The sequence below is a fragment of the Triturus cristatus genome, chromosome 10, assembly GCF_964204655.1.
Source record: "Triturus cristatus chromosome 10, aTriCri1.1, whole genome shotgun sequence".
In the NCBI taxonomy this organism is placed as follows: domain Eukaryota; kingdom Metazoa; phylum Chordata; class Amphibia; order Caudata; family Salamandridae; genus Triturus; species Triturus cristatus.
The window spans coordinates 1097916674-1097941507 of NC_140593.1; the positions used below are offsets into that span (position 1 = coordinate 1097916674).

The 24834-nt window shown below is 46.9% G+C and overlaps 1 protein-coding gene across 2 annotated transcripts in view; it reads left to right on the plus strand.

The window, feature by feature from the left end:
* Nucleotides 1-24834, plus strand: part of PRKAR1B (protein kinase cAMP-dependent type I regulatory subunit beta) — a 679190-nt gene that overhangs the window by 375056 nt on the left and 279300 nt on the right. For both annotated transcript variants that reach the window (XM_085629322.1, XM_085629323.1), the window contains exon 5: nt 13948-14009. In XM_085629322.1, coding sequence (XP_085485448.1) covers nt 13948-14009 — 62 coding nt within the window. The remainder of the gene's footprint in view (nt 1-13947; nt 14010-24834) is intronic.

The following is a 24834-nucleotide window of genomic DNA, read 5'->3' on the forward strand; positions in this document are numbered from 1 at the left end:
CTTCTGGGGAGAGGCAAGATATAGAAGGATGTCATCTGCATAGAGGGAGATTCGATCCTCCCATCTTTCAGCCCACCTGAGTCTCCTGATGGAGGGGTCTTGTCGTATCCAGGCCGCCAATGGCTCAAGGGACAAGGCGAAGAGTAGAGGTGAGAAGGGGCATCCCTGTCACGTTCCTCTGCCAAGAGTGAACACCTCCAAAACTTTATTGTTTACTACCACTTGGGCCAATGGTTCTGCGTAGAGGAGCCGCACCCATCCAATAAAATTGGGGCCGAAGCCCGACTTCTTGAGGACCGCCATTAGATACGCCCATTCAAGTGTATTGAACGCCATAATGGCGTCTAGCGAGACCACTATTGCGTCTTCCTGAATGGTGGCCTGACGCCCCAATCCCCGTGCAGTCTTCGCAAATTGAGCGCGGCATTGCGGTGTGGGAAGAAGCCCGACTGGTCGGGGTGGGCCAGTTTGTCTATTACCTGTCTTAGCCGGTTCGCCAATAGTTTGGCAAGGATTTTGGGCTCCGCATTTAGCAGGGAGATAGGTCTATAGGAGGAGCATTCATCCTTTGGCTTCCCTTCCTTATGTATGGTAACCAGCGTGGCGATACATTGATCACGCGGGAGTATGCCAAGTTCTTTACTGTCCTCAAACATTTTCCTGAGGTACGTGGCTAGCTTGTCGGGTTTAAGTTTATAAAGTTCAATGGGAAGTCCGTTGGGGCCTAGGGCTTTCCCAGACCGGAGACCTCTTATTGCTGTAGCAAGTTCATTATTTGTCAGCGCACTATCTAGGGCTTCCCTATCTGAGTCAGCGAGGATGGGTAGTTTGATGTCTACAAGAAGTGCGTAGGAGTCCTCCTGCGGTAGTTCCAAACTGCTCTAAAACACTTGTCTGAAATGATTAAAAAACTCGAGCACTATGTTGTGGGGTTCCGTCAATACAATACCGGCGCTACTCTTGAGCTCTGTCACCTGCCTTTTCGCAATCTCTTTCTTGTCCAGCCAAGCGATTAGCTTGCCTGCTTTGTCTCCTTGGTCGTATAGGCGTCCGTCTCTGTCCCTATTGAGGGTTTTGGCAGCATCAGTTGCAACTGCTTTGTATTCTGCCGCCTTAAGTTGCAAATTATGTATGGCGGCCTTATCATCCCCGTCTTTCGCTGCCTCCTCAAGGCGGAGGAGGTCCTGCTCAATACAAGTCATCTCTTTATCTTTGTCCTAGTGCAACCCGGCTATTGCCGAGAGGGCATGGCCCCTGATAACGTTTTAAACGCCTCCCAGAGGGTGGTGGGGGAGTCGACTGTGCCTTCATTATCCTGGAAGTAATGGTCAAGAGTTCGGATGAGCATAGTTTTGACTCCGGGGTTGTGGAGATACCAAGGGTTAATAGGAGCTACACAACCGACCCTTTTGTCTCCAACTGTTAGATGGACCCACAAAGGGGATTGGTCAGAAATGCCCCTTGCCAGGTGTCTATCTTCTTGTACGATCTTGTTTTGTTGCACAGGCATAAGGATATAGTCAAACCTGGAGAAGGTGCAATGCGATCCCGAGAGGAAAGTATGTTGTTGGAGACCAGGATGGCGCATCCGCCAGAGATCCCTGAGGCCAAAGTCCTTGAGGAAGTTTGAGAGCCAGTTGCTCCCTACACTGATATCTCCTGGTGGACATCGGTCAAGTAGGCCCGATACTACTGCGTTGAAGTCCCCACCCAGTACGAGTTGCCCTTCTGGAAGGGAAAGTATGAAGGCCCCCAGGTCCTTGTAGGATTGGGTCTGGAGACCCGGCGGAATATAGGCTGCTAGTAGTGTGAGAGTGCGCCGCTCCCATTGCCCCGAGACCGCCGCATAGCACCCTAGTGGGTCAGTTCAGGTATGCTTTATGCTGAGCGGAAAGGTGTGTTTAAGTAGGATGCCCAATATGCTAACTTAAAGCCAAACGTACATTAACAATTCCCCCTAGGGCTTATTCTACGCGCAAACTAGGGGCGTCTATGGCCTTCTTAGGGAACATTCCCTTAGACGACATCTGCAATCTGCAACTTGGTCTACACCGCACACATTTACAAAACACTATTGTGTAGAGCTGCAAGCAAAACAAGAAGCTAGTGTGGGCCAGGCTGTTTTAAGAACACTCTTTCAAACCACTGCAACAGATACAGGTTAGCCACTGCCACAAACAAAACTGCTGTATAGTCTATGCACAGTATATGATCTACAGCTCATATGCCTCGAACGGAAAATGCTACTTACCAGTATGCATCTGTTCTTGGCATGTAGAGCTGTAGATTCATATACTCCCACCCGCCTCCCCGGGTACCTTTATCTGTTGCAGTGTTATATTACTTAGATGCATCACATATGGACATCTCTTTCTATTTCTTACTAACTCCATCATCACCCTTTATGGCGAAAACAATCTAGGGATGGAGTTGATGCCCATGCGCACTATCATCGTAAGAAGGAGTCACCTATCTCGTGACTACAAAGACTTCTTCGAACAAAAACAAACTGCAAACATCCGAACCCAACACCAGATGGCGATCTATGCTCAGTATATGAATCTACATCGCTACATGCCAAGAACAGATGCATACTGGTAGATAGCATTTTCCTTACTAAGCAACTTTAAATGGCATTTCTTTGAAGCAACCTTTAGAAAAATGAGCTTGATGCATGCAATAGTATTAAAAATCTGAGGAGCCTGTGGCACTCCGAAAGAGCATGTCTTATTACACCCTGGCATATTTACCGTCAGACTTGCAACAAAAGACGCAGCGACCTGCATTGTGTGTATTTCACAACTGGAAGGGAGAGGTGGGTAGAAGGAAGGAAGCCCTTGTGTTCACTTTAATGGAATTAAGAGGTGTGTATTTACCATAAGTTTTTTGGAACTGAGTAGTCAACTTCCATGATTTTTCCATGTAGTACAGCTTTGCTGGAGAGGGTCTCGATTTCCTGGATGGAAGATAGTTAAAGAAGCAGAAATTAGAGGAGGGGCAGGTGGAACATTCAAGCAATGATGGGAGGGGTGAGGGTGAGAGTGAGTAAGCAACAACGACAGAAGAAGCACTAGATGAGATTTAAAATGAAGTGTGGTGCCAGTGTACCTAAATGTTTTACACTGTGCACTAAAAGCGCCCAGCCTCCCTGTAGCAATACAGGCAACCTAGGCAATACATTAACAAGTTGTAAAGATGGATAACCTGAAGGAACTCTGAGGCTGTGATGCCCAGACAGGAGGAGGGGCCATTGCGCACTGGGACCGAGAACGCGTTGACATAGCCAACATTGAATTGAAAGCGGGAGACAGGGAGTGTGCACTTTGATGTCGCCTCATGTTCAACTTGCCTGAGGCATGGACGCGCTTCACAGTGACAACAGGAGGGGAGCGGGCGTGGGGAATTTTCAACTTGGACAGCATAAGGAGAGGAGGAAGGGGCTAAGGGCAACACAGACAACAGGTAAATTGAAAGTGGGAAGGTGGGGCAGAGCTTCGAGCTATAAGTAGGGATCATGAGCAGGAAATTTAGAAAAAAAGTTGAGGCAAAAGAAAAAGTAGTGCGCAACATTAAAGTATATGGGTGATCATGAAATAATCAATGAAACAGGGACAGTCTCCAGGGCGAAACCAAAACAGCAAAAGGAGGGACAAATGTAAACTATTCCCCAAAGAAAACAAAGGAATTTGGAAAAGCACGTAAAGGGACCAATCAAAAACGATGGGCGTGCTGAATGACCATATGGAGATATAGCATGTCTTGAGAGACAGCATGTCTTGAGAGACAGCACATGCTCTGCCTAGGCAAGACTTAAAAAGGGTGAGATCCAGTCCCCAGGTTGCTATCGGCCAATTTCACTACTGGATACCGCCGTGAAAATTGCTAGTAGGGTTGTGTTGGAGCACCTCTTGTCCTAGGTCAGGGTGTCGGCATGCAGTCGGAGGTTTTCAAGAGGAGCTGGGCATAGTGATGCTATGTCTTCATTTATACTTGTTGATTAGTAAGTATACCATCATTAAGCAAGACTCCATCTGTCTGACCTTTAGGGACCGGTCTTGCGCCTTCAACAGCTTTGAAAGATATTAGCGGTGGGAAACCATCCTCATCGATTTTCTTTGTGCCCTATAATGCGACCTTTCAGCGTCTGTTAGATTTGGTCCCTTGGTGAGCACACAGATAGTTTAAACTGGGGAAGGGGGTGCGCCAGGGCTGTGTCCTGGCCCCAGTTTTATTTCTCTTAGATATAAATGGCCTAGTCTTAGCCCCTACTGCTGGAACCCTAAGTAGCCTAAACACACTATTTCAGGACTTTGTTGGCTTTTTGGTGTCACTTGGCTTTGCCACTAATCGGTCTAATACATTCACCAGGGCCTGTGGCATCAAACATCGCAAGATGCGAAGTGTATGCCTACAGGGATATCCTGTTGCTTCCACCCAGGAATTTTCGTACCTCGCTGTTGTTTTTGATTCCAGGGGGAATTCGGGACCTTGCAATTTTAAAGCCTCCTATAGATTTGCGAGTGCAGCCGGGTACATTTATAATTTAGCCACTCACATTGTAATTAAATCAGTGGCCCCTGCTATTGAAAGTGTATAGGACCAAATGTCCCCCCATACTTACGTATGGGGCTGGCTTATGGGGATACTAGAATACTACCACCTTCCAGGTAGAACAGAACAGGATGCTGATGCATTTGCTGGGTGTGCCTCCCACTTGTTCAACCTTTATCGTACACCAAGAGCTTGGGGTTGACTATGTGGAGGATTGTGTCCCCCCTCCTCCCCCATCCGTGGTGTGTCATCTGGGCGAACCCGCATGCTGGTTTTAATAGGGAGGTTATCCTTGACTGTTTATCAAGTGAACGAGACCTGAAAGTCTCGTAGTTTCATTATATTAGAGCAGAATTGTCCAACCTGGTGAAGCCAGACCTCTTTTCTCGCCTCTGTGCTAGGTCTAATGCTGACCTAACTTGGGTCAAGATGACCTTTAAGACTTTGAAACATTGACTTAGGGAGGAGACTGAGATGATAAAAATCACTGTTAAGGACTATGCGAAAAGCCAATCACTACCAACATTGGAGCCATACCTAGAATGGATGGATAGCTCCTGGGACAGACTGCTTTTACCAGATTCAGACCTGGTTTTGTGAGGTGGCACCTCGGCTTCCCCCTTGGCCAATTTGATCCCTCTAAAGTCTTAATTTGCCCATGTGATGAGTTAGTCCCTCAGAGCTTGCTCCATTTTATCCGTTTGGGCCCACTTTCGTCTCTCTCTCGCTCTCTATGTAAATTCCTGTACCCGGAAGCGCTATAGGAACTCTAACTGCAGACGTTTGATTTATCTTACTGTGTTTTCAAGCAAATGTCTTGAAATTAAGTGACGATAAACATACCAAGAAAACATCTACTTTAAAACCTAGTATTTTGACAGTAGAGGTATTATGGGCATACTAAATATTGTGACCTGACCTGACCTCGTCAGAGCCGGTCGCTCCTCCCGCCGCGTGGCTCCTCCTGAGTGCGCCGGTCCCCCCTGCTCTTGCCGCCTGTTCGCCGCTGCCCCCAGGGCCTAGGTGCCTCTTGGTTGTATTTTATTCATTCTGCTCTGTGCCTTATTGTATGTTGTATTCTGCTCTGTGCCTTATTTTGTTCGCCCACTGTGCCCCTGTACTTTCTAATTTTTTGCGCTTATTCTGCCGCCTGTTTCCCGCTGTTTTTTTCCCCGCTCCCTGCCGCTGCTCTCCCGCGGCCCGCCCCCCTTTTCTCTTCTGTACCCTCTCCCCTCCTAGTCGCCACCGTGCTCCCGCCTCCCAGCTGCCCCTCCCTCCCACTGGCTATTTAGAGGGTGGACACGCGACGGAGTGCTGTGACCTGACCTGACCTCGTCAGAGCCGGTCGCCCCTCCCGCCGCGTGGCTCCTCCTGAGTGCGCCGGTCCCCCCTGCTCTTGCCGCCTGCTCGCCGCTGCCCCCAGGGCCTAGGTGCCTCTTGGTTGTATTTTATTCATTCTGCTCTGTGCCTTATTGTGTGGTGTATTCTGCTCTGTGCCTTATTTTGTTCGCCCACTGTGCCCCTGTACTTTCTAATTTTTTGCGCTTATTCTGCCGCCTGTTTCCTGCTGTTTTTTTCCCCGCTCCCCGCTCCCTGCTGCTGCTCCCCCGCGGCCCTGCCCCCCTTTTCTCTTCTGTACCCTCTCCCCTCCTAGTCGCCACCCCGCTCCCGCCTCCCAGCTGCCCTTCCCTCCCTCCTCCCTCCCTCTCTCCATTTATGGCAGAGTCCGCACGTACGCGCAGCATTCACGCGCAGCGGGCGCGCCGATTGTGCGCTGAAGGCGCGCCAAAGGCAAGCCCGTCTACGCCTGGACCGCGCCCAGCGCCAGAACCCCTGGTCCTCGACGATGCCAGCGCACCCGACGGACCTACAATGCCGCAACCCTCCACGCACTCAACGCCGGCCGGAACCCCGCCTGCTACCGAGCCACCCCGAAACTCACCCACGGACCCTTCACCTGCCAAGCCTGCCGATTCACCTGCTTCCGGACCTGCACCGCACCCGCCAAGCCGACCACCAACAACAACCACCTCAAGTGCATCCTACTCAACACCCGCTCCGTCCAATTATCAGTCAGTCAATCAATCAAGGCATCCCTTTGTATGCACCAAAGAAGCATCTGTTGTAACACTTTATCACCACCAGCTGGTTTCCAGGTCGGTTTATTTATTCTGTCGAATTGTTTCCTGACCTTGATATCATGCACTCTCACTGAGGATGGGAAATATCACACAATTGTGATATTTCATTTAAATAAGATCATGTATCATTTTTAGTTATCTTTTGAGAGTGTAGTAATGTGATGAAGGGTTTTTGCATAATGGTCTTCACAATTTAGGGTCTGTATAATTGGGGGCGCTAGAGGGCACATGGCGGAATGGCTGGCTTCTGAGACAGCTGAGCTGGTCGGGGACGCGCACTGGCAGAAACGGCCGACATGCAGGGCTGTATTTGACTAAAAACGGCAGATATCGACATCGGAAGAACTCGTGTACAAGATGCGAGGGTTCTGAGGCTGGCGGCACACCGTTTACTTGCAATAAAGCTCTTCTGTGGTGTTTCCGCGGAGCAACGAGCGGACGAGACAAGATGGCGGCACCCGACACTACGATCGCTTCGATGCTGATCACGCTCCCGGCCGAATAGCAGCGTATACGATACTCGCTTCTGGCTACTGGAGGGTGCATACGCGGGGGAGCGGCTGCCAGTATGCCCAACACTATCGCGCAGTGAGGACGGCTGTCCGGCAAGTCAGATTGCAGCGTGAAGATCGGATTGGTACACCAGCACAAAATGGCGACCCACGCTTGCAGTATGCCCAGATTTACTAATCTCCGCTACTACAATGAGTAATCCGCTGACGCGGGGCGATGCAGAGGCCCGGCGGTGATGCCTACTGAGACGCACTAAGGTAGCTGAGCCTCATCCAACAAGCAGGTCAGCACCATACATGCCAGAGGCACCTGGTTTGCTGTGTGTAGTAGGTGAGTGCTGTTAGGTTATCCCTGGCGAAGCTTACAAAAACCACACGGCTGGGCAGTGGGGCATCCTGGGAACTTGTGCTCGCTGTAAAGCATTGGACCTGTGACACTTGGAGGGTGCTGGTTCCCCAGAGACTGCGTGATAGCTGTAACTGGGTACATGCATGTAACGTGGGGACAGTGGACTCCCGTATGACAAAATGGCTGCGCACCGCATGGCGGTGTGTGTCCTGAATCCTAGAGATACTAGATGCGCATGAAGCAGTGGGGCGTTACGGCGCACAGTGATCCTGTGACTTACAAATAGCGAGCTACGATTGCTACTGAACGTCCGATGTAGCTGCGAGGCTGTTTTACGTAAAGGGCACTACGATGCCGGCTGCACCTACAATCTGTTCTCCACGGGTGAAACTATTGCGTGGCACATCTTAATGCTAGATTTAATTGGGCTGTGAGAAGGACTGAGGGCCCAGGAAGCTGCAAAGTGACGCGTAGATCACACTGCCTTCCCATAGGTGGTGGTAAAGTGCAGCGTGTGCCGCCATCTTTGGGGCTCTTTACTGACAACATGGGAAAGCCGGACAGGCAGCAATCCAAACTCTCCTTTGAAACAAAACAACAAGCCAAAGGTGCAACGGCGCTCTCGGATACAGAATTGGAAGGGGGAAATGAGACGAACAACGCAATGGAACATGTTCTCAAGGCGATACAGCAAAGCTTACAGGACATCAATGGCAAACTGGATTCCCTCACGCATAGGATTGACAATATGTCGGCAAAACTGGATAAACAAGGGGAACGGCTGGATGAGGCTGGGAGGCGTATAACAACTGTAGAAGACGAATCGCAAACCTCAACTTTTAAGTGCAGGGAAATGGAGGAAATGGTGGAAGGTCTTAAGCACAAGGTGAAGGACTTGGAAGCGAGGTCCCGTCGCAATAACATCAGAATCGCGGGAATTCCAGAATCCACAAATATGGGACGGATGGAGACCTATGTAGAGGACATGCTCCGTGAGGTGTTTGGTGCCAGTCACTTTTCGACGGTCCTTATAGTGGAGCGCACGCATAGGTCTTTGGCGCCAAGACCTCCGCCAGGTACCACACCGAGACCTATAGTTGCCAAGATCCTGAATTATAGGGATTGTGATGCCATATTGCGTATGGCAAGAGAAAAGCAGCAGGTAATCTACCAGGGCAATGCGTTGGCATTCTATCGAGATTTCACCATGACAGTACAACTAGCACGGAAGGAATTCAATATCGTAAAACAGAAATTACGAGACATGGGAGTGGAGTATGGAATGCTCTACCCGGCCCGGCTGAAAGTGACTCACGATGGCCGTTCCGCGGTCCTCCATTCTCCGAAAGCAGCGCAAGACTTTATTAAAAAATTGATTGGACAGCGCCAGGAGCTTAAGCAAGCTGGGCAGAACCTCGATTCTGAATGAGAGCAGTCTTCATATAAATCACAACAGAGCGAGAAATGGAAGTGTGTTGTATGCAATACGATCAACGGGTGTCATGGATGTTTTTGTGTGGCTGGACATGTGCACTACATTGACACCAACTACTAGGTCTATACGACTATGCTTCTCACCAAGCGAACCTCTACGATGTTGAAGTAATAGAATAATTAATGGTAGAGTGGTAAGAGTTAAGTCAGTATCTTCAGGATGGTGCACAAAAGACGATGTAGATAACAGAGGAAGATACACATATCGTGCACATGGGATATTGAGCTTGGTGATGTTGATGGATAGGATGTTTTTATATTAATGGAATACTCTGCTATGCTTTTAAACCTAGGCGAGGATGGGGTGGGTGTCCCTGTAGAAAGCTACTCAGAAGAAGCTAAGATCTGTAACAACCACAGCAGATGGTGAGGCATCTTTGCTCTATAACATGTGACTTTCAGATATATATGGGGATGTGGTGTTATCAAACTACTGAATAAGCTACCGGTCGAGAGCAGACCTGCATACATAACGTTTACCTGACCGCATCCACTAGTAGTGGGTGGAGTTGTGTGCACTTGGCGGTACCCCCAAGCGGGTGATCCCCACAAAGTGGTTTTGTTATGTTGTTTACTGTATTAGGGGTTTGTCTTTGGCATGGTTGGGGTGCTGAAGTGGGTGGGGGGAGAGGGCGGGGTTGGAAAATGTTATGCAGACTGTGGTACTTGAAAAACATTGCGGATGTCCAGCTATATTGTTACATGCCTGACGTTGCCAGATTTCCACTCAATCACATACGATGTACAAGAAGGGGTAATACCGTACGTTCCCAGGAGCATATCGTTCTTTAACTATGTCCGAAAATAGGCTGCGGCCAGCACATTTAAATATGATAACTTGGAATGTCAGGGGGCTCAATAACCCGAAAAAGACCAGGCAAATCTTTGCTTACTTCGACAGACTACACATTGACATAGCGTTTCTTCAGGAAACTCACATTGCTCCTAGGTCTACGAGTCATATTGGGCGCAAATGGGCGGAAGCAGTATATAGTTCATCATATTCCTCTTACTCCAGAGGGGTCCTCATTTTGGTAAAAAAAGGGACGCAACTACAGGTAGATCGTACGATACAGGATGAACTAGGGCGCTACGTCATCATCACGGGGAAACTACGGGGTCAGAGAATAGCTTTTATCAACACCTATGGTCCGAGCGTGGACGACCCGGAATTTTATAATGAAATTTGCCGTGAGATAAATGACCTATCGGGCATGGCTATATGCTGGGGGGGAGATTTCAATGTTGCACTGTGTGATGACCTAGATAGATCAACAGCGTCTAGAGAGCCACATCGGAGAGCAGTGGAGGTGGTGCGTAATATTATGAGTGAAGCACATCTCCACGATATCTGGAGAACTCAGAATACGGGTAGAAGGGAGGCCACACATACCACAGCGGCCCACAATAGCTGGTCTCTTATAGACTACTGGTTGGGTACTAGTGAGGTACTGTTATGGACGCGAGATGTGAGCCACATGCCTAGAACGTTCTCTGATCACAACCCAGTGTTGCTATCTATTAACATACCAAACTATACATCGCCCCCTTACACTTGGAGATTTAATTCGAAAGCGCTGTTGGATTCAGTGTTTACCGATACTATCAGTCAAGCTATAACTGAATATTTTGACTTGAATAAACCCAGTACAGAGGACCCTGGTTTACTCTGGGAAGCTTTTAAAGCGACGATCGGAGGGGTTTGTATTAGTACTAGCGCTGGTATTTTAAAGGACATACGTCAACAGCTTAGCAAACGGGAGAGCACACTAAAAACACTAGAGCGGGAGTATGAAAAAACGCAAAATGTGAAAATATTAGGTGACATTCGGGTGGTGCTATCGGAATATCAAACATACGCAGAGGATGAACTGAATTATGTGTCGAAACGCCAGATAGCGTGATCTTACGGGGAAGGAGGTAGGCCAGGAAGGGTATTGGCATCCAAGATATGTACAGGTCGTCCGCCACAGGCAGTCCTAGATACACAGGGGGAGTTACACCATGATGCGAAGGGGATACTGCGCGAATTTATGAGACCATATGGCGAATTGTATACTGCGCGGAACACAGCCACACCGTCTGAGGTCATGGACTACTTGGAGGATGTGGCAATAGCTTGGCTATCTGATACACATAGGGAATATATGTCTCTGCCCATCACGGTAGAAGAGGTCACGGGAATTATTAAGTCACTGCCTAATGGGAAAGCAGCTGGCCCTGACGGGTTCACCTGCGAATTCTATAAATATTTTGTAGATCAATTGGCGCCACATCTGGTTGAGATGTATGGAGATGCACACGATAAGCAATTACTACCACCCACGCTGAGAGAAGCTGTGCTTGTTGCACTCTTGAAACCACACAAAGATCCTGAATGTTGCGACTCTTATAGGCCGCTGTCTCTCATAAATGTTGATACCAAAATATTAGCCAAACTCTTGACCGTCAGATTACAACCCCTAATGACCAGGCTGGTATTGCCAGATCAAGCTGGGTTTATCCCAACTAGAACAACATCTCACAACACCAGAATTTTATTTGCATTATCACATTATTTAATTCCTAGTACCAAAGCTGTTGCGGTCCTATTGGATGCTGCAAAAGCATTCGATTCTATTGAATGGCCATATCTCCACACTGTGCTGAAACGTATGGGATTCCCACCGATTTTTTTACGTTGGGTGCAAACATTGTATACTGCACCTACGGCTGGTATTAAAGTCAACAACTATATATCAGAGACCATTCCGATAGCAAGGGGGACGAGGCAAGGTTGCCTGTTGTCCCCCTTGCTCTTCGCGTTAGCACTTGAGCCGCTTGCCTGTAAAATAAGGCAGGGTCATCATTATTCGGCACTCCAATTTCCGCAACGCCCATTGCATATATCTCTTTATGCGGACGACATGATGCTATATGTGCGCGACCCGGAGCAACATCTGGCCCCTCTACTCGGGGAATATATTCGATTTGGTCATCATTCAAGGCTACAAATCAACTGGTCTAAATCCCTCATAATACCTCTAATGGACTCAACGATCCCACACCAAATTGAATTCCCTCTGGAATGGCAATCAGACCCGGTCAAGTATCTGGGAGTCTGGTATCACCGGGACCCGGAGGTAGTGATTCGTACCAACTATGGCAAAGCACTGGATTCCATGGAGGGCAAAATAGGACGATGAATACAACTACCGTTGACATTGGCCGATCGACTAGCGATTGTTAAAATGGTAGTCTTGCCTAAATTCCTATATCTTTTTAATAACATACCGATCACTCCCACCTCAGTGATTTTTAAGCAATTGTCTGCAATAGTGACAAGACTGATATGGGCTGGTAAACAGGCCCGTATTAAAATGCACACACTTACGTTACCATACTCACGTGGCGGATTTACGGTCCCAGATTTCTTGCTTTATTTCTTATGTGCCCAGGCACAGTTTGCGTACTATTGGTACCATACGGTCCCCTATGTTACACGTGTACCTATAGAGGAAGGTGACGCGCTCCCTATACCACTATCAGCTATCATTCATCATCGGAGGCCCCCTCTTCATAATCGTGATATAAACACTATAGACACGACAAATGCTGCCTGGGTCAAAATGGGGAAATTAGCAGGCAAACTGTCGCTGTATGCTCCGGCATTACCATTATTGCATCATCCAGAACTATCAGTCTCTCAAGAAAAAGTGGGCCTGGACCAGTTGAAAATTGTGGGTATAGATAAAATGGGGGACTTGTATCACGATGGTAAATTTAGGGCACCCAGCGACCTTACATACATCAGTAACCAAACACTACTGTTTCGATTCACATATTATGGACTGCAGCATGCGAATAAAAAGCTATATCCCTCCTATCCTGCAGAACCACCTCAGCTGTCAGCATTACAGAGGATGCTTACTACACCTAGCAACGTGCACATGGTATCTAAATTATATGTTAAACTGCAGGAGGATATAGCTTCCACGACAGCACATGCGATGGAGAAGTGGAATGAGGTACTAGCGACTCCGCCTACGGAGGAGGAATGGGTCATGACATGCACACTCACCGGCATGCTTACGCCAAACGGAAATTTACGTATGGTGCACTATAAATACTTACACCAAACACATTATACACCAGCAAGGTTATGTGCATATGGCCTAAGAACAGATGCGAAATGTAAGCGCTGTAAGGCGGATGAGGCTGACTTCATACATCTTGCATGGTCCTGCGCAAAAGTGAATGAGTACTGGACAAACGTTACGAGAGAATTGGGGAAAATGGTGGAAACACATATTGAATGTACCATTCGCACCTGCCTGCTGGGCCTAGTTCGAGGTGTGCGCTCCAGGAAGCACAAGTTCTGTGTAATTGCTTTGCTGCTCGCAAAACGTAGAATTTCGCTGTACTGGGATAGTAAAGTTTCGCCAAAGATTAGACAATGGCTACAGGATCTGACATATTGTAGAGAAGCTTTGCAAACCTACGCGGAGGAGTTGTCCACTGGAGCCAAGCGACTATTGGTCATACTTGATTGACTATTTACAAGCAAATCCAATGGAGTAGTTGTGCATCGTAATATACCTGTCATAAATGTTAACTACTGGTAACTTGTAAACTAAGCGATTACTGGATGATGGATGTTGTTGTGCGACAGTCTGGGGGGTTTATTTTCTTGGTTTCTACTTGTATAATTTTGAAATGCCAATAAAAAATAAAATAAAAAAAAGGTCTGTATAATTAAGGCATTGTTACAGACCAATTACATATTTACATAAGGCTATATTAATGACTGCCATAGTTATCTTAAACCATCAAGAACAGTTTAACTTAAATATATCTGGAAAGTGTCACAGCATGCAATTGTGGGTAATAAACTGTCATCCTATGTTTATTTTATTTCCAGTGACATATTTGATGCTATGTTTCCTGTTACACATATTGCTGGAGAAACTGTCATACAACAAGGTAACTTTTAAAAACTTTATTTAAATAATAGAAATAGTATCCCATTTGTTATATTAATTATTTGTTTGTAATGCCCCAGATGCAGCTGTGTTTATATTTTATGAAGTGTTTGGAGTATGGAACCTAAGGCATGGTAACCTATTTAAATATTAGTTTCTTAACACAGTTAGTAGTTCCGCTATTGTCTGTTTGTTATAAACCAAAACTTTCACCAATTAAATGTTTAGTAGGAGCTGTAGATTTCATTTTACAATTTGGCCAGCTTGCCTCCAGAATAACAATATCAAGTGTTTTAGCTGTGCTTTAAATGGGCCGGTACTCGCTGGTACTGAGTACCGGCACTTTTTATTTTTACCAAGCTGAGTACCGGCACTTCTCTACTGTCAAGGAGAGTACCGGTTCTCAGGTTCTGACTGATAACGTGAGCAAGTGTTCGAGGGTCTGCTGAGTGACGGGTTTTTGGCAGCATGTTGGCCGTTGCTGTCTGTCTGTATTATTCAGTTTTGGCAACTGTCAAGCTGCCTGATGGGGCCTGAATGGCCAATTGGAGGCCTGCCGCTGTGTGTCGTCTTGTTGGTGTTTGCCGTGGAGGAACGCAGGTACAAAGTGCCATTCTCACCCATTGGCCTCCCAGTGGGGTCTGATTGTCTTCCTCCTCTCTCACTTGCCTCTGCAAATCCACCCCTACCCGCCCGCCTGCTGGGACATTGTCCATGATGGGCGGGGATGAGGTGGTGGGCTCCCTGGTGCCCAGGTGAGGTTGAAGGACGTCAACTGACTTTTTCTTTGGAGGCCAGTATTGTTCTTCCCCTGACCTCGACCCTGCTGGCCTCTGCATATGCTTGGGACACTGCAGTGCTCACTGTCTGCCACTGCAAGCTCTCAGGCCGTGGGGCCTTCTGCCGAGGGAAGAGGAGGGAAAATGGGGGAGGAGGGGGGGTGGGGGTGAAGAGTGAGGGGAAGGAGCAGAGGGTTAAAAGTACGGAAATATAGAGAGGGTGAAGGGGTAAGCACAGATATAGATATGTAAGGGATCCTAACAGGTTACAGAAAGAGGTAGAGAGGCGCAAAGAGGGCAGATTAGAAATAGAAAGAGTGATGGAAGAGAGAGTGATTAGATACAATAGAGGACAGAATTAGCTACAAACGGGAGAGAGGTGAGTGTGGGCGGGATCGCGAGGTTTGAGATGTGAAGACATGTAGTGTATGTTTGAGAGGAACAGAATCGGGACGTATTTGAAAAAAAAATGCGAGGAATGCTTGTTTGTGTGTGTGCACTCTTGAATATATAAGGATTGCGCCAGATGCAAGCAAGTAGGAACATTAGAATTATTATATTAAGGGTATTTAATGCCGCAGTCCAATTAAAAGAGAGTTTAGGACTGGTTGATTTATGGGATTTGAAGCATGGTTTAGACCCTGGATATACATATTTTTCTTATCCACATCAGAAATATGTCCGTATTGATTATATTTGGATATCAAAAACTCAGTCGAGTACTGCACAAATTAGTAAATTACCAAAGATTATCTCGGATCATAATCCTCTAATACTCACCGTATATATAAATAACATGTATAGACCCCGCACAATTTGGTCTTTTGACAGGAAGCTACTGGTAAACAACGATTATGTAGTTTATATGAAAAATTGGGCGCATTTATTGACGATAATCGGTATAGCACGTCCAGAGGCATGGTGTGGGATTGCTTCAAAGCTGCAATACGAGGGGAGACAATCAGTTATGTAGCCAGACAGAAGAAAGAGGAGGTAAGCCATAATGACTTACAGCTACGAAAATTAGCGGAAATAGAAGAGAAACATACTAAGCTTATTGCTCAAGGTAGAGATGGTGGTCCAATTGTAAGGGAAATGGCGCTACTTAAAGCTGAGATTAATAATAAACTCACCCAAAGGCAGGCTGAGATATACCAATCACATCGAAATAAGATGTATGAAATGGGGGATAGGGTGGGTAAGCAGTTAGCACTCCGAACTCGCCAGAGCCAATCTATTAATTCTATCACGCGTATCGAACAAGATGGCCAAGATTACACTACACCAGAATCGATTCTAGAAGTTTTTCAAAATTATTATGGTAAACTATATAAAAATGAGGATTCTTTAAATCTTCACACAATAAAAAAAAAATTATTTAGATGGGCAATCGAGCATGAAATCGGACCAGGTATAGATAATACCACGAGGTTTGAATTAGATCAAGATATAACCCAAACTGAATTAGAAATTGCCCTAGCAGAACTCGCAACGGGAAAGGCAGCTGGGCCGGATAAAATACCCCTTGAGTTCTACAAAATTATGGGCAATAGTATAATGCCTCTATTACTCGACTTATTTATTGGGATTCAGGTATGTGGAATTCCACCTAGGTCTTGGCAAGAAACGAACATAGTAATCTTCCCAAAGAAAGATAAGCCGGCTCACCTCCCCTCCTCGTATCGACCTATTTCCCTTATAAATTCAGACTCGAAACTTTATTCTAAGATCTTGGCCAATCGGCTCAGGGGGGTCGTCGAACGCTTGGTCTCTCCGTGGCAACACGGCTTTATTCCGGACAAGGGCACTACAGATCACATTCGACGTGTTATTACATTGTTCGATGCTGCAAATGCTACGGGGGATCAGGTGTCGATGATCCTCTTAGACGCCGAAAAAGCCTTCGATAGGGTATCATGGGCTTTTTTGTGGGCTATATTAGAAAAAACAAATATCGGACCATGTTTCATGAAAGCTATTAAGGCAATGTATGTCTCACCTAGGGCAAGGGTAGTGGTAATGGGGCAAGAATCAGGACTCTTTGAAATATCTCGAGGGACTAGGCAGGGCTGTCCATGCTCACCTATCCTTTTTGCCCTTTATATAAACCCTCTTATCCTGAAATTGCTAAAATCAGAAGCTATCAAACCAGTAATATTGGGTCATCATCACACAAAAATATTAGCTTATGCTGATGACGTTGCAGTATTGACACCACAACCAACTGAGGCTATACTTAAAATAGAGCATATCACTCAAATATTTGGTAAGTTATCTGGTTATTCCTTAAATAGGGATAAAACGATGGTTATCTGCACTAATAATATTAACTTTGCTGATTCCAGAAGGGTCGACTCTGCTGTTTATCTAGGTGTTTATGTCATCCAATTTGAAAGCTCAACTTTATAAAACCATCTTTGACTTATATTTTACTCCGGCAAAACTTTACTCCTGGGGGAAAAGGCCTACATCAGATTGTCCAAGGTGTGGTAGAACAGCAGCTAATCTAATACATATGTTATACGAATGCGATAAACTAACAATGTTGCGTACAATGATTGCTGGATTCTGGCAGGAAGTGTTCGGGCACCCTTTAGCGGAATCTCCTACATTATATATTTGGGGTAAAGATAACACACTTAATCATACTAAGGCAGAAGAAATATCTCTTTTTCTGGGTACTTCAGTCTATAGAATAATAATTACCGCCCGGTGGAAAGATACCGAGCCTCCAAATTTTCAGATCTGGCTCTCTAGGCTATTAGGGATGTATAATCAGGAAAAGGCGATCTTTGCTTGTAAAGGAATTAAATCGAAAGTACGTGGTACTGAAATTTGGAAACCAATTGAGGATTGGAAAAACGATAATATAAATTGTATATAAATAAGCTTAAATTGGAAGTAGCTATTTTTCATCTTCCTTAATTATGCCCTTTCCTTCAGTATAGAAGCGTAAAAATATGTATTTTATTGTTTACTTTTGTATGTTTGTGCAACTGTGATTTCCAAATAAAAAATATATTAAAAAAAAAAAAAAAAAAATTATTATATTAAGAAGCTGTGAATATCACAAAACAAGAAAACATGAACATTTGGCCTTCATTTTGTGTAATCAGTTAACACATTTTGTTTAGTTTGATACATTTCTCACGTTTTGTTCTGTCCCGCAACCGATGTAAGTGGCAGAGTCTCTCTCACCCTAGAGCACATTGATTATTAGCCTGAAAGTGCTAAAAGTACTGTCGATGGCTTGGCACAGTCAGGGTTTTAGCTATTAATCTGCACATATGGAAAGTTTGAGACCACTATCCAGGAAATACAAGGGTAAAATGAATACTCAATAGAAGTGTTTTCGTATCATGTCTCGCTTCGCCTCTAACCCCGCCGACTAGCCATGCCCCTAGCTCAATTTAATGAGTACCTGCACTTATTTTTTCCCATTTAAAGCACTGTGTATTAGTAATTGCCAAGGGCGTGTGAGGAGGGGTGTATTTATTACAGAGACCTTGACAGTCCTCTAAGAAGTGAGGAATTACTAGGGGAATCTGCAATTCTGTTCCTGATCCCTCTGATTATTCCTGGTTTGTTCCTCGTATTTCGTCACCTGCTCCACTTGCTTTTAGGTCAAGTGGAATACTATGCATATTGACCCAAGAAGCTAGTGGGATAAAATCATGGGCAAAATCGAATTGTAATGTTAGATCAACTTATCAAATGTTTATGATACCAGTAATGGTGGTGGCATCAAAGTGCTCTACGGAAGGTGCTGAAGCCAGATAGTTCTCAACAAGTTTGCGGGAGGAGAGGAATTTTCTGATGGAAACATCCGCCTGTGGATTCCTCACCTTTTGATACCTCACATTTTGAACTACCCCTGCGCCAGCATTCCACTGAAACTTTTTTCATAGCTCTCCCACATCAACGAGGACATCACAATAGCACGGAACTGCTCGCGACGCCGTATGACGTCACTGGAGCTGTAAGAAGACCTCGTCGGCGTGCTGACGTCAGTTCTCTTTTTTCCGCGCCATTGACGCGTAACGGTTTTTCTGGGACTCTCCATTTACTTAGGAATATTACTTTGTTTCACTTTCTATCTGTGGAGTAGCAGTGCAATGGCTACAGAAAAAAAGTCAAGGTTTAAGCCTTGTAGGGAATGTGTGGGTCATATGTCCATCACGGATCCCAACGAAGATTGTCTTTGGTGCTTGTCGTCAGATCACGACGTCAAAGGATGTTCGTCTTGCCAGAGGTTGAATCCGAAGGTACTCAAGGAGCAAGAGGTGAAGCTATTCATGACCTGGGCGAGAAAGGAGAAAGGAGGCTGCAAAAGATCCAAGTTGACGACCCTGCACACCTTAAGCTCGTCGAAGAAGCACAAAAAGAAGCGTTGACATGGGTTGTGGCATCGATCCTCAAATGGTAAGTCTTCGAGGTCAGCTTCTCTGGTTCATTGTAAAGATGACATCTCGCCTTCGCCCTCTTCTTCTCTGGTCCATTCTCAGGATTCAAGGGATTTGCTGGCGCCCAGGGAGTCGTCTCCAGCTCCTCCGGCTTCACCTGCCCCGGCCCCAGTCTCACCAGCGCCGCAGCCGCAACCCACCTCTCGGCCTCAGTTGGATCCAGACCAGGCGGCTCCGAATGCTTACCACCTTTTCCGGGTCCGGGTGCGGATCCATCGTATTTTCTCAATGTGCTGTTTGGGATGTTTTCCAAGGCAGTTCACCCATCCGGCACACCAGCTGGCCCAGTGGGACCGCTTGCATACAACTTGGGCATCTCCCAGCAATATGCCCAGGCACCATTTGTGCCCTTCATGCCGATGACACCATCATGGCATCTCCTGGGCTGAGATTCTCAACACCGATTCCACAGTCTCCTGCGCTGTCTGGTTTTGGGCCAATGCCTTCCCGGATTTGAGCAGCGCCACTGACCACTACTGAGGGTCCTCCTTCGGCGCCGATGTCACCGGCGCCGCGCCTGGTGCCGTCGACTCTGATCCCAAAAATGCGCTCCAGGAGGGAGGCTCAGAAGCTGCTGGAAGAAGAGGAGTACCAGGGATAGCAGGAACAAGCTGAAAAGGGGGAAATCCTCGAGTCTGTGGATGACTTCGAAGGTCTTCAGGTGGCCAGTGGCTTGGACACTTACCCAGAGTGGGAGCTCTCTTCCCCAAAGGCAATGCCTCCTCAGGAAGTGGCTCCTTATCATACTGTCATCAGGAAGGCTGCTGACCTGTTGGATCTGCAATTGCCCACACCTGAGGTCAGGTCTAATATTCTAACTGAAGTTTTGCATTCTCCGTCTTAATTGGTTGAGCCTTTACTTCCATTTAATGAGGCTTTAACGGAGCCGATTCTAGAGGTGTGGCAGAAGCCTTTGTCTGCCCCGGCAGTTTCAAGAGCAGTTGCAAGACGCTATAAGCCTGTTCCGAGGGGATCCGGCTTTTCTAACCTCAACAATCACTCTCCAGAGAGCTTGGTGGTTCAAGCTTCATGTTAATCCAAACAGTGGGTGGGATCCTTCCTCCCCACCCCGGGGGTTGGGGACTCTAAAAAGCTTGAGCAATCAGCCAAAAAGGTGTTCTCCTCGGCAAGTATGGCCTTGAAATCTACAAACGCCACATGTTTGTTGGGAAGATATATCCACGCTTTGATGGACTCAGCCAAAGAGGTGGCTCCTAAACTACCTGATGATGTATGAGGGCACTTTCTGGAGGTATTGACTGATACACAGGCGGCAGCTCTTCAGGTGATTCAGTCAGGTCTGGATACAGCGGACTCAGTCGCTAGGGTGATGGGCTCCTCGGTGGCTACCAGGAGGCACGCCTGGTTGAGAGGTTCAGGGTTTTCTCCGGATGTGCTGGCCACTCTGCTTGATCTTCCTTTCGATGGATTCAGGCTCTTTGAGACAAAGGAGGATTCTGCTCTGCAACTCATCAAGGATAGCAGGGCTACTGCGAGATCCTTTAGGCCTGCAGTCCCAGCCTAGGGCCTACGGTTACAGGAGGTTTCGTGATTTTGGAAAGGTGGCTTCCTTTCGAGGCCTTCAGCAACGACAGCAGCAGTAGAACCCCCTGTACAAGTTCGACGGAGGGAAGGAAAGAGGCCGCTTGCGGGGGGACTGCTCGGCAACAATCTTCTTCTCCACTCCTGTTCCCCCCACCAGTTCCACAGGGAAGCAGCTCGAGATCCCCCATCTTGGATCATGTTGGTCCTGTAGGAGGGCAGGTCTCCCATTTTTACAAAATTGGAGGTCTGTTACATCAGATCTTTGGGTTTTGAATCTTGTAGAAAATGTCTTCTCCCTTCCTTTCCAGGAGTTTCCCCCTCCTTACCCTCCTCACCAGGGCTGGTGTTTGGAGGACCATCTGCTGCTTCTTCAGCAAGAGGTCCTGGCCTTGCTTCAGAAAGGTGCGATAGAGGTGGTTCCGGAGCATGAAATGGGTCAGGGGTGTTACTGCTGATATTTTCTGATCTCTGAAATGGATGGGCGGTTGAGACCGATCCTAGATCTCAGGGTCTTGAATTTTTACCACAAACAGGAGAAGTTCAAGATGTTGACCCTAGCTCAGGTTCGTCTGGCACTGCAGCAGGAAGACTGGATAGTGTTGATCGATTTGCAGGTTGCGTATTTCAACATCCCCATCCTGAGGTCGCATCAGACGTTTCTTCGTTTTATGGTGGGATCCCAACACTACCAATTTGGTATCCTTCCGTTCTGACTTACTTCTGCACCGCGAGTCTTCACAAAGGTGATGGCGGTGGTTGCAGCTCATCTCAGATGGTTGGGGATTCCGGTATTCCCCTATCTGGGCGACTGGCTGCTCAAGGCTAAGTCTCTAGAGTTGGTGCTGCATCATCTGCAGATAACAGCTCGACTGTTGTTCGACTTGGGTTTCTCAATAAATGTACCCAAACCTCACCTGGTGCCCTCCCAGCGCAACCTGTTTATAGGGGCATCAAAGGCCTTTGGTTTCCAGAGGAAAGATTGTGTCACATCTATCTTCTAGAATTGCGGGCAATACGTTTAGCTCTCAAGGCCTTTCTTCCCTCCCTTCGTGGTCGGTCAGTTCTTGTCCTGACGGACAACACCACCGCGATGTGGTACATCAACAAGCAGGGAGGATTATGGTCGTATTGCCTCTTCGGAAAGGCTCTGCGGCTCTGGTCTTGGGCTCAGTACCATCGGATTTGCGTGATTGTAAATCATCTGGCCGGAGTGCTGAATGTGCGTGCGGACAGTCTCAGTCGGCAGTACTCGGCCTATCACGAGTGGCGTCTCCATCCGGAGGTGGTCCGCTACATTTTCAGGATGTGGGGGGTTTCCTCGGTTGGACCTGTTTGCCACTCAGGAGAACGCGCACTCCCCGTCGTTTTGCAGTCTCCAGTATCTGTTGCAGGGAGCATTGCGGGACGCGTTTCAGCTAGACTGGGGCTTGCAGCTTCTTTACGAGTTTCCACGGGTTCTGAGGAAGATTCGCCAAGACCGGGCCCAAGTCAGATTGATCGCCCCGGATTGGCCAAGAAGGGTGTGGGTACACAGACCTCATTCACCTCTCATCGCACTCTCCGCTCCGTCTCTCACTCAAGGGAGACCTCCTCTCGCAGTCGCAGGGGCAGGTTCTACACCCCCACCTCCAGAGCCTTCACCTTCATGCCTGGAGATTGAACGGGGCAACCTGAGTTCTTTCTCGCTCCCACCGGATGTGGTGGACGTTATTTTATTGTCCAGAAGACACTCCACCAAATCTGTTTATTCCTCGAGATGGGCCAGATTTGTGAAGTGGTGTGGGAAGAGGTTGATTGATCCCTTGAAGGCCCATTTATCTGATGTGCTTAGCTTTTCACTTTCCTTTGCCCAGCAAGGTTGTGCTGTGGTTACTGTTAAGGGTTACTTGTCGGCTTTATCTGCCTTCCTTTGTTTGCCAGACCAACCTTCGTTGTTCAAGTCTCCCATGTTATGAGGTTCATTAGGAGCCTCACTAATTCATTTCCGCCCTGACCCTTCATTATGCCTCAGTGAGTCTTGAATTTGGTTCTGACTTTCCTGATGAATTCTCCTTTTGAGCCTCTTCATAGTTGCGAGTTGAGACTTCTCACATTCAAGACTGTTTTTCTAATTGCTTTTACCTCTGCCAGGAGGGTAAGTGAGCTTCAGGCTCTTAGTTTTAAGCCTCCTTTTACAAGATGGTTCTTAGGACTCGAGTTGCTTTCCTGCCTAAGGTGGTTACACCTTTTCAGTCCATCACTTTACCCACTTTCTACCCTCCCCCTCACCCTCCCAAGGAGCAGGAGAAACTTTACCGCCTGGATCCTAGAAGGGCGGTCAGCTTCTACTTGGACAGAACCAAGGACTTGAGGCTGGACGACCAGCTCTTCGTTGGTTACGTGGGACGAATGAAGGGCAAAGCTGTCCATAAGAGAACGCTTTCCAGATTAATCATCTTGTGCATCAAGATATGCTATGCCATGGCCAAGAAGGAACCGCCTGAAGGTATGAGAGCTCATTCTACTAGAGCAAAGCCTTCTTCTTCAGCATTGGCTAGACATCTGTAAGGCTGCAACATGGGCCTCCCTCCACACTTTCGCAAAGCATTGCTTGGATTCGGAGGTGAGGAGGGATGGCCATTTTGCACGTTCTGTGCTGCAGGCCTTTTTTGTATGAGTAGGTAGACCCCCTCCGTTGGGAGAGGGACTGCTTGGGGAATCAATTCAAAAGATGAGGAATACACAGTAAGATGTATCCACCAGAAGAACAAGTTACTTACCTCCGGTAACGCTTTTTCTGGTGGATACAGTATCTGCCTGTGGATTTCTCAATGATCCACCCTCGTCCCTGTTGTATACCTACGTATACCAAAAGGGTTTTTGTGCATGATATGCTTGTACTTCTATGTCATTTGCTTTGCTATGAGGCTTGCCGCTAGGAGATTTCTTGGCTTTCGCTTTTCCTGTTTTCCTTCTTATTTAATTCATATACTGTGTATATTTGTGTATATATTATATACTGTGTATATTTGCGAAATGTTGTCGGTTCACCCGTTTGCCTCGAAGGCACGGAAAAAATGGGTGGAACTGACGTCAGCACGCCGACGAGGTCGCTTTATGACTCTGGTAACATCATACAGAGTCTCGAGCGGAGCCGTGCTGTTGTGACACCCTCGTCGACATGGGAGAGCTATGAAAAAAGTTTCCTTGGAATGCTGGTGCAGAGGTAATTCAAAAGGTGAGGAATCCACAGGCAGATACTGTATCCACCAGAAAAAGCGTTACCGAAGGTAAGTAACTTGTTTGTTAGGCAGCTATGTTGACATATCGTAGCCTCAGGTTTTGTGGAAGAAAATGGGCTGTTGGTTGTACTTCGCCATCATATTTTGGTAAAGGAATCTCCTGTGCCCAGGGTTTGCAAAATATGCAGCATTGCTTTCATTGTCTGTGAGCTTTCAAAGTGTAAGTTGTGTTGTGCGTATGTTATAGAAATGTTACAACTATTTTGAGTAGATTTTTTCTGTGTTGGTGGCACACAGTGTAGATGGGGAATTAGGATGTCTGTGAATCTGTGTGATCTTAACTGGGCCATCTATAGATCAGCATCTTCTGCTTGAGGTATTAACCATGTTGGGTCTTGAATGGTTGTTGACACTTGACCTCTCATATGCCAACCGTAAAATAGTGTTACTCCCTAAGATTTGTAGATCTTACTTCTTTTACCGCACCTATTGAATAATACATATTTTGTTGATGCACGTCTGTTTGGCTGGCATTGATCATGTTTTAGAAGGGGGTGCAGAACGTCTTTGGTGAGACTCAGGGTGAGACATTTTGTCAGGGTGACCTCCTGATTAGTATCAAAACTGAGCAAGATCTTGAACAATTGTTGAGGAAACTATTGGTCGAGGAGAAGTTCAAGTATTCAGAAGGACATGTGGCAGATAATGGTGTGTCAGATCATTTGCTTGGCTTATTTTATCTCTCCAGAAGAGAAAGTGACAAAGGCAAGTTTAGGGAAAGCAGTGTTCAAGTCGGAGGCACTCATAAAGATGGCCAG